Raw genomic sequence first — 10,669 nt, 5'->3', positions numbered from 1 at the left:
GGTCCCAGGCCAGTGCTCTCTTTGATCTATGCTGGGGAGATAATCGGAGAAACGTAAGAGGAGCCGTGTTTGAGCCCTTCTCCCAATCCACTGTTAAATGCAATGGAGTTTCTAATGGTCAGGCTTTAGCCACGAGGAGAAAGGTCACTTAATTGGGGTGAGTTTAGAGAATGTCTCTGCCCATGGCTGCTACTCCCCGGACAGGGGTAAGCTGTCTCTCCTTCAGGTCTTGCTCTCCCAGCAAGATTTGGGGGCTTAGATGAGCTGCCCCGCCCTCAAGTTCCAGTGTGGAATCGCCAGAGGAGCCCTCACCATTCGGGACGCACCACGCCAGGTAAGGTGGCATCTCTTTCTTCCCCACCCTCGCTCTGGCCTTTTCTCCCCCTTCTTCCAGGGAGTGGGGAGTGTAGAACTCTAGGCCCATTTCAGACCTCTCCCATGTGGCTTGGCAATTTGCTATTTAAATGCTCCTATTCTGTCCCCTTCTTGGGGTTACTGTACAGTGGAGAGGTTGGGGACTCAATCTTAATTTTCTCAAATCTCCAGAAAGGTTTTCACCAACTTTTAAAACAGAACTTTACTAGCAATCTGGACAAGTGAGCCACGCTGCTCCCAGACCTTTACCTGGCTCCTAAAGCCACAGCTTTCAGCCCTCCGGAAGTGTGCTCAGCCCATACATTTTAAATGGGACTCGGTTTCCCTGATTTGGTCATCCTGTGTTAGAGCAATGCCCCCTCTTGGTACAGCCTTTTAACTGTAGAAGCCTCAGAATTAAGCTTTTGCATGCTCATGAGGCTGTCTACAAAGACAGGGGATTTTAAACTGCTCTCGGTTTTTTTCTTAGCCTCAGGGCAATTATTTAAAACCTTTTCTCAGCTGCTTGTGGAGAGATAACGTTGGTAAACCAGGCTAGGTCTGTCTCTTCCTCTTTCCTACCTACAGGTGGGAACTCTTACACTCCTAATTTTCTCAGTCCTAAAACCTTTTGCTCTTAGCACACTCTGTTCTATTTTCTGGATTGGCATTCTATGTCTCTGCCAACAATAAAAGGTCTTTTCCTGGGCTCCAACCCTGGCCAGGTTGTAGCTTCAAGAAAGACCTTTGGAATGATGGCTGGGGAATAAAATTCCAGGTCGAGGCAAATTAAATTCTTTAGAAGATGGCTTTTTTTTTTTTTTTTTCTTTTCTCCCCTCATTCCTTGACTGCAGCAAGAAATGAGTTAATGGGAGGAATTGAAGCCATTTAAGAATTCGATGAATACCTTTAGGAAAGTCTGTCTTTCCTGTTGTGCTTTTCTCAAGCTCTCTAGACTTGTACCCTGTGTCTCTCCCCCATTCCTTGAGACACTTCGGCTCAGGGAGCCTGGGGGCTATAGAATATGCATACTGTCTAGAGTTAAGTGAGAAGCTATTGGAGATCAGACCCACTCCTACTACATCACACCCACTCCTAGGACACTTCTCCTTCGCTACCTTGCCCTTAATGATGGTGGCCCTCTGAGGAGGTTTCCACTGAGGCAAACCCACCACATCACCCTTCTATAACAGGGGGGGGCGGGGGGGGGTAGGCGGCTAAAAGTCTCAAGCTAATTTGAGCTTGCTGACAGACTCTTGAGTCTTGAGGAAATTAGTCGCCTGCGGGACGCCGTGGGGACGAAATCCTGGTTTTTCTTTGGCATACGGCCTTCTAGGAGGCCCTTTGTGACACCTTCTAGAGACGCCTATGAAGGTTACGTTATAGAATGGGAAAGTCTTCGGGTTTTGCAATGAATTGGCTTCCCTCCCCCATCCCTGGAGATTTTAAGTCGTCTCTTAATGCAGAGACAAACACTGGGTTTGAGAAAAATGCCTTAATCTCAACACCTGAATTCTGAATAGATTAGCTGAATTTCAATCTCCCAGGACAAGTCCATCCTTTAAAGTGCTTTTTTTTCTTTTTTCTTTCTAATCTTGGGACTGATTAACACTTGTGCCCTCAGGCAAAAGCGTCAAGCCAAAACACACCCATCGTACTTGTCTCTTTTAAAGCTGAAAAACTCCACACTAGGACCCACCCACCTCCGGAGTCCAAAACTGGGTTTCTTCCACTTTGGTGCTAACAGCTGTTTGTTTGTTTCCCTTTACCTCCAACCTGAGACTCTCAGCTCTTTTCTTCTCAGGGCAACTTCTGCCTCCTAAAAAACACTCGGAGCAGAAGCGCCTTTTAATACAAATCTCTCCCAGACTTAGGCCTGTAGGTGCCCCAGAAACTGTCTGAGGAGACCCCAGTCTCTGTCCTGAGTTCGAGCAGGAGGAACACTGGAGAAACTGCGTCACACCACAGGGGCTGAATTGGTCCCCGGCATCCTGCTTCCCTGTAGGGAATTGGGGTCTGGCTCTGTTTCCCCTTTTATCCCAGGACAATCCCAACACCTCAGGGGCCGGTAAGCTGGGTTGGGAGTGCTGAGATACTTTACACTCCCTCTGACCCCTTCTACCCCTCTCCCATAAGAGTGGGGAAAGTGGGGGGAAGGCTCAAGGTCTTTGCTTATTGAGGAACCAATTCTTTTTAAAGAAAGGCAGCACAGTTAAAAGATTTCTAAGAGCTTAAATTGCATTCTTATCTTGACTAGAGATATAGGCTTCTTGCCTACCCTGACTTCTTAGTCCACACCCTTTAATACCAACCCCAGGAGAAATTAGCTTTCCTGGAAATTAAGAATGAAAGGGCTACTACTTAACACTTTACTATAGACAAATAATCTTGCTCCCAGCATTTTCTCCTACTTCTCCTTGTTAGATGGGCCATCAGCATTCTTACAGGCAGCCCACAGAAGGGACCTGATGCATTTCCTGCTGCATCTCTACCCTGGATGACACCCCGGTTTTAGCCTGCTTCTGAGATCTGGGCTTCAATCTTTGGACTCTCAACTGCCCTTCAGTCTGGAGAACATGGGACAACTGACTGGGAACAACTGACCGGGACAAGCACCCCTTAAATGCCCTGCTGCCATCCCCAAGTCTCATACCTCACGCCTCACCTCCTGGCATGAACCCCCAAATCTCTACGACCCTTGCCAGCTCGAAGCAGTTAAGAGGAGGTCAGCACCCCTTTTCCCACATTCCTTTAGAGGTGACTGCTTGAGGGGGGGATGAAGAGGGGACCCCTGAACTTGGAAAATCCTGGAAGAAGAAAATCTTCAATTCTGTCTCAATAACTGACTTTGCCCCATGTTTTTTTTTTTTTTCCTTAAATGAATTTAAGTTCCAACTTCTTGAAGGGGGAATGATGCGGGAAAGATTCCAATCTTTCATTCCCAACCCTCCTCCCCCCCTCGCCCCCCAGTTAATGTAAATTACCCTTTGACTCACAAATCCTGGTCCCTTTGAATTCCAATAGAAGATCCGGACCTGTCCCAGCCCCACCCAGATCTGAGCCAACTTTGGGGCTACACCCAAAAGCCCCTCAAGCTAAGTCTCCTATTACAAAAGGGCCACGCTGGGAACCCCTCTTTGCAGAGATTCCAAACATGCCAGCCATGTGAGGACCCTTTGTCCATTGGACCCTCTGTCCATTGCCCTCCTTATCTCTACCTTCACCTGTCTCCTACTTCTAAACTCAATAATAAACTTACTCTTTTATCAATCTAGCTCTCGGGCTAATAAATGCTTTTATTGGAGACTCACACCGCTACTAGACCTCATTAACCGCCGTATCCTTGCGCCGAACCCAAGGGGGTTACAGGGGAGCTTTGCTCAACTTCCTATACCCCAAACCTGCCACTAGACCTTAACTAAATCCTAATTTCATTTAGGTACCCCAAATCTAGACCTCAACATTTGGCCTATACCTCAACAAGTGGGTTGTTGTGTACCAGAACAAGTGTGAAGCTTGATAGAGATAGACTTAGGAGAAAAAAATGGCTGTGTCAGGGAACAGGCTAAATCTGGCTCTTAAGAGTCTAATTGAGTCTAAATACTGGGACGGAGGGAACCATTATAAGGGGCTATCAATAGGTTTTATTTCATAAAAATATCTCTGAATCATGAATCTCTGAGCTGAAGAAATAACTGAGGGTGTGGGGAAGAGAGAAAGGAGAGGGATGCGGATAAGTTACTAAGGAAGTGGAACATATGTGACTGAGATTCTCAGTATCAATTTTGTGAGAGTTGTATAGTATGACTTGAAGGGTTCAAAGGATCCTCACTTCTCCCCGTGGAAAGCATGTCACAACATAAAGTCAGACAGCCTCTCACAGGACCCTCAACAGATCAGTTATTGGATAGAGAGTAGGACTTGGAGACAGGAATTCTTGAGTATCTGGTCTCAGATATTTACGAGCTGTGCCAATAGGCAGCTCACTGAACTTTTGTATGTCTTGGTTTTCTCAAGTGTAAAATAAAGATCTCAGTGGTGGTGTAAGGTTCAAATGAAATAATATCCACAAAGCAGTTTGCATCTTTCCTAGCACACAGTAGGCACTTAATAAATGCTTGTTCCCTTCTGTCATAAATTTTCTTTTCAACACTTTACCGAGTTAAGTAGTAGCCTATAAAAATTGCAGTAGATCAGAAGGCAGAGTCCTAGTCCTAGTTTTTCCACTAGTGTAATCTTGGAAGAGTTATTCAACTACCTTGAACCTCACTTTACAAGGTGTTTGGACTAGATAGCCTCTGAATTCCTTCCCAGTTTTAAAACAATGATGCTCAGCTTCCTCACCTAGAAAATTAAAGGACAGGACTCCATGTTATTGGTACTTATGACGCGACTTATATATTTATTTATCTATTCATCCATCTTTCCAACAAAAATTTATTTCACAACTACTAATGATAAAAACTCTATGCTAGGCAACAAAGAAGTTGAAAGTTTAAAATAAAACATTCCCTGCTCTCAAAGAACTTATGGCTCTCTATACTTGAACCACACACCTGCTCTCCATAAATTCATCAGGATATGCAAAATAAAACCACCACTTCAGTATCAAAACTATTCTTAATATTAACATAATGGTCTCTTTCAGTGAATCCTAGTGGAAAAACAACAAAATAACATACATTATATTTATATAAAAACTATTCTTTCTTATTTTACATGAATGTGAAATAGCTCTTTTTTTTTTTTAACTCTTTCACTTGGGAGTGTTTTTGTAGGTGAGTCTTAAACAAATGTGTCTGAGAGGCATCCTGGTATCATGGATTAGAAAGTCAATTAGAAGAGTCATGTAATGGGCTGAGGTTTGAGTTGATGCACTGAGGTCCCAAGTATGTGAGGCTAAATAGTAATTGGGCTATACTCTTATTAATATACATGGTTGGATAAAGAATGGCCCCCGCCCATTCTCCGTGCAAGTCCTGATGGGTTGTATAGGAAATGACGATTTTGGTGGGTGGAGGCAGAGAGAAACAGGAAAAGAAGCTGGGAGAGATTGAGCCTGGGGACCATACTCCTAGCTGCTGGTCGTGTGGCTGCTGGTCTAGCTAGCTTCTTGACTCAGCTACATACATTGCTATTGCCCATTCTCTTCCACCTCCGATCCTTCTTCACTGAGAATAAAGACTGACGATTTTCCCCTAACCTGAATTCCTGACTCCGGCTGATTTTAAAATACGCGATCTTCACAGAGTCAGAAAATCTTGGCTTCAATTCTTGTTTATGTGCTATACTAGCAGTATAACTGTGAACAAGTCATTTAACATCTTTATACCCTCCCCCACCCATCCACAAACACATACACACCCCAGGCAACTCTTTAAGAGTATAAATTACTAAAAAGTTGTTATTACACATGAAGAAGAGAATTCCCTATGCCAGTAAAATCAGAAGTCTGGATCATATACAAAAAGAATGACTCTAAATAGATAGATGTAAGTAGGTAGATAAGATATATGAAAGAAGATAGATAATTACATATGTAAATAGAAGAAGGTGAGTAAATGGATAAAGACAAATACCTAAGTTTTTATCACTTCTTTTTTAACATGTCACTCTGTTACTATGCCTGAACAAATTCAAATTTCTGTAAGACCATCTTTTCCATCATTTCCTGTTCTGTGGACTTCAGTGAGAGGATCTTTTCTTAGTCATGATTCTTTTCAATGATTCCTTCACATCCCTATTCCTCAGGCTGTAGATCAGAGGGTTGAACATGGGGATGACAAGTGTATAGAATACAGATACAACCTTGCTTTTCTCTGGAGAAGAGAGGGCCCCAGGCTGTGCATACATGAAGAATACTGTACCATAGAACAAACTCACCACAGCGATGTGAGATCCACAGGTAGAGAAGGTTTTACGCCTGCCCTGAGTGGAAGGGATCTTTAGGACAGTGGTGAGAATGTAAGAATAGGAGACCAGGATCACCAGGCTGGTAGTTATGATGATAACTGCAGATAGTATAAATAGCACTATCTCATTTATGAAGGTGTCTACACAGGAGATCTTGATCAGGGCTGAAACATCACAGAAAAAGTGATCAATTCTGTTTTCCCCACAAAACTGTAAGGTGAAGGTGAAGCCAGTTTGAACCATGGAATTGATGCACCCACAAAAGTAAGAACCAGCCACCAGTTGGATACACACATGCTGGGACATGCGTACAGGATAGAGGAGGGGGGAGCAGATGGCAGTAAAGCGGTCATAGGCCATCACAGCTAGGAGAAATCCTTCAGTTGTGACAAAAAGAGCAAAGAAGAAAAACTGAGTGGCACAGGCATTGTAAGAAATTGTCTTTCTTGTAGATAAGAAATTTGTCAAAGTTTTGGGGGCAATGACAGTTGAGTAGCAGAGATCTAAATAGGACAAGTTTCTAAGGAAGAAATACATTGGAGTATGCAGTCGTGAGTCTATCTTTATGATAACTGTCATTCCAATGTTCCCCACAAGTATGACCATATAGATGAGCAAGAAGACCAAGAAGAGGATATTCTGGAGCTGTGGGGTAACTCTAAATCCTAGGAGAATAAATTCTGTCACAGCAGAGAAATTCCCAGGGACCCCAGTCTTCATAGCTGGATCCTGGTTGGGTTAGGGGTGAAGGTGAAAATAAAGGGAGGACTGTGGTCAAGGAGAAAGATTGCTTTTTGTGACATAATTAAACAATCAATTTAGAAGATAATATAGAAAAATGATCATCCAATTCTATTTCCATGGGCAATGAGACTATTTGAGCTACTCTGAAATGAGTGGGCCAACTTTATCAGATATACTAAGATGAAAATCTCTACCTATGAGCTCAAGCACTGGCCATGGGTCTATTTGCAGAGAGATGTATATTTGTATTGTTGCTAGAGAGAAAGAAGTATTTAAGAAAAAGTTGTTGGTCTTGGAGATGAACACAGGGTCACTGAGCAATTAGGATTATAAAAGTCCTATTTTTATTTTTTGGACACACCTTCCCTGATTGAAGGCTCTCTCCTAGTAACAGGATGTCTCTGTTATAGCAAAATTAAAGGGCCAATTAAAGATCCCCTTTCCCACTTTAAGAAACAATGATTTAAGCTTCCCTTGTGTTTTGGTTCTGCAGAGAGGATGAGGCAGTAGAATCTCCTTTCTGCTCTAGCAACAGGTAGCCTCTAGTCACAGATAGTTTCTGGAACCTGCAATTCAGACCATCATCCCTTCCCACACCAATTGTCAATTCTTCTCATATAAGGTCTTCAAAAGGTGTGGAGACTCCAGTACAAGACCAAGACCTGGGTTCGATTCCTGTCTCGGACCCTTAGTAATTGACACTAGGCAGGTTACTTAATGTCTCTCAGTAAAACTCCCATCTGTAAAACTGGGATATTAATAGGACTTATCTCATAGAGTAAGTGCTTCTTTTGAAAACCTTAAGATATTACATAAATTCTAACAATTATTTTTTAAGACATACACCACTCTTACTGGTTGCCCACAATACTGTTTTCTCTTGAGGGACTGTTTCCCCTTCCTATCACCTTCTATTTAATATCATAGTTGAACAGAGGATAGAAATGACTAATTCTTGCTGACTGTGGTATCTGACTGTAGACCAAATTGAATTCCCCAAGCAAAGAAGGGAAAAGAACCTTTCCTTTTGTCAAGTAAATCAGAAAGAAAATTTTTTCTTCTTGTCTGGAGAGAGATGAATTGTTGACATCTTCACTTACACACAGATGAGGGATTCTGGTCGCAAATGTATAGAGGAACTCTGCCAGATAGAAAATAACAGCCCATCAGCCAGGTTGCTGGGGAAGCTGGGGTGAAGATGAGTTGTTGGAAGGTTTTTAATTAAAATATTAATGTGTGTGTATACACACGTGTGCATGTACATGTGTGTGTGCTTATTCAATTTAACCTCACAAAACATTTATTAAGTGCTGTAGTCAGAGAGTTTCCATAATTTTCAGTTTCCTTATCTATAGAATTAGAATAATAAATAACATGTACCTTCAAGAGTCATTATGATGCTCAAATGAGTTAATAATAATAAAGTTTTTAAGATAGTACATGGAACATAATAAGTACTCTATGAATGTTACAATACTAATACTAATTAATGATAATAAATGGCAAATAATTGTTAGTATAGCTAACATTTATATATTGATATAAAATCATAATATATCTAGTATTAAGAGGAATATTGTTATGTTTTAGCTATAAGTCAGCTCAACTGATAGCCTGGTCACATCAAAGTGCATTTCATTCCTTTGTCAGTGTTGAGCTAATATCTTTTATCTGTTGAGGGTTCTTGAGTAAATCTTCTTCCCTTGCCATTTTTACTATTCATTTCTTGGTAGATATGAATCCACATTCTCCATTCAAAAAATATACAGCCAAAAAACTAATAAAAAGACTTTCCTTCAAAGTACTTGATATCATACAAAATAGCAAGCAAGAAAATGAGTAAGTGATCCATTATTACAACCTAAGGCCTTAAATTACTCAATGCCACATCTTTTCTGTGAGCTACAGGGGACCAAAAACTGGGATCTTTATTTCACTGATGAGAAAACTAAGCCCCAGAGATTTAGGGACTTCCTTGGGCCTCCCAGAATCCCACATCTTCCACTCTCTCTCCAGTTCTCCATCAAGTTACCCTTCCAAAGATAAGGGAGAAGAGTTGGATATTTGAAAATCGGATATCTTTAGTACTACCACTTATTTTCATGTCATTACAGATACATCAGGTGCTAGAACAGAAAGAGATCTTCAAGATCATTCAGTGCAATCCCATTAATCTATAAATGAAGATGATGGGGTTCTTCAATGCTAAGTGTCTTATACACAGTCATGGGACTGTGACTTGAGGATAGTCTCTGAACCCAGGTCTAGAAACATCCAAGAAATTATTCTTTCTCTCCTAATACTGAATGATTCAAATAAACACGCAACTATCTTCCAAAATAGTGGAGTTTAAAACACAGGAATATAATTTCAATTTCATTTCATTTCAGGTTGCAAACTATCCATCATTTTAGTTTTTGTCAGCAATATAGAGTTTGCAACCTGAAATGAAATAAAATGAAATTCAAATCACATTCCTGAATTCAAATGCCATAATAGGGAAGATGATTTTGTGGTGTATGTGTGTGTGTGTGTGTCTGTGTGTCTGTGTGTGTCTGTGTGTCTGTGTGTGTGTGTGTGTGAATCCCCTATAACTCAGAAGATATTTCTGGAGTCAAAGAGTATCAGTAATTCTCTTTGAATTCTAAGAGTCTCAAATCTTTCCAACATTACATTTTAAATCATTAAGCATTCTTACTTAACATGAAAAAAATGTAAATCAAATAAAATACATTAAGAACTCAGGAGCAGAGGGAATTACATTAAAAAAGATGAAATACAATGATATTGTCACATTTTAGGGGCAGAAGGGACCTTGAAGATCCTCTTATTGGTCCCCTTAATTTCAATTATATTTATATGAATTGTATCTTTATATAAGGTAATAATTTTATGCATTTAACTATTTTTGTATTAATTTTTGTCTCTAGTTATGGATTGTCTCCTGCCTCCATCCTACTCTCACCCATTGAGAAGATAAAAAATATGACACCTAATATTTATGAAATTGTGTGCATATAAGCTAAAACCATATACTGTACTTGTAATCTGCTGGGTCCAGAAGAAAAAGAAGCAATGATGACTTAGTAAAAGTTCCCTAAACAATCAGCTTCTTAAGCAGCATGGAGCAAAGTGACAGGAAGGAGCAGAATCTGTGATTCTAAGACCTGTGCTCCTCATTTCTATTGTTGAGATCAATTATCAGACCTGTGCTTGGCCCTCTGAGACCATCAAACTCTCTGAGTCCCATGAGTTGGGGAGCTGTAGAACTGGGCAATTCCTCTGCAGGCTGCCTCTTATGGTCTCTAGGTTAACACAGACAGCTATTCAAATGCTACCAAAATTCATGAAGAAGAAAAGACATAATATGAATAATTTAACCATCATCTATAAAAATCATTTGTTTACTTGCCAGTCATATGGTCTATCTCCCTGTCTCCAACAGAAGAATTATTGCATCATGTCAAGCAGATGTAATTCAAATTTCTTATAAAAATCCACAGGAATTATACTTTTCTTTCAACATCTGACATCCATCACTGATGGGAAACTTTTTTTCCTGTATAATCAAGAAATCATATTTCAGAATAAGTCTATTCTATTTTGGTGACCCCACAGGAGGTTCAGAATAGCTGAACACATATTATAAGCAAATTA

At 40.8% G+C, this 10,669-nt stretch overlaps 1 protein-coding gene across 1 annotated transcript; it reads right to left on the bottom strand.

Moving 5' to 3' along the window:
* Window positions 1–5,568: 5,568 nt before the first annotated feature.
* LOC100918225 (olfactory receptor 12-like) lies at window positions 5,569–8,242 on the bottom strand. The gene has a single exon (XM_012550088.2). The coding sequence runs from the start codon at window positions 6,986–6,988 to the stop codon at window positions 6,041–6,043; it is 948 nt and encodes a 315-aa protein (XP_012405542.1). The 5' UTR covers window positions 6,989–8,242; the 3' UTR covers window positions 5,569–6,040.
* Window positions 8,243–10,669: the final 2,427 nt, after the last annotated feature.

Source organism: Sarcophilus harrisii, chromosome 4, assembly GCF_902635505.1.
Source record: "Sarcophilus harrisii chromosome 4, mSarHar1.11, whole genome shotgun sequence".
Lineage (NCBI taxonomy): Eukaryota > Metazoa > Chordata > Mammalia > Dasyuromorphia > Dasyuridae > Sarcophilus > Sarcophilus harrisii.
This window is presented reverse-complemented; position numbering and strand designations above follow the sequence as displayed.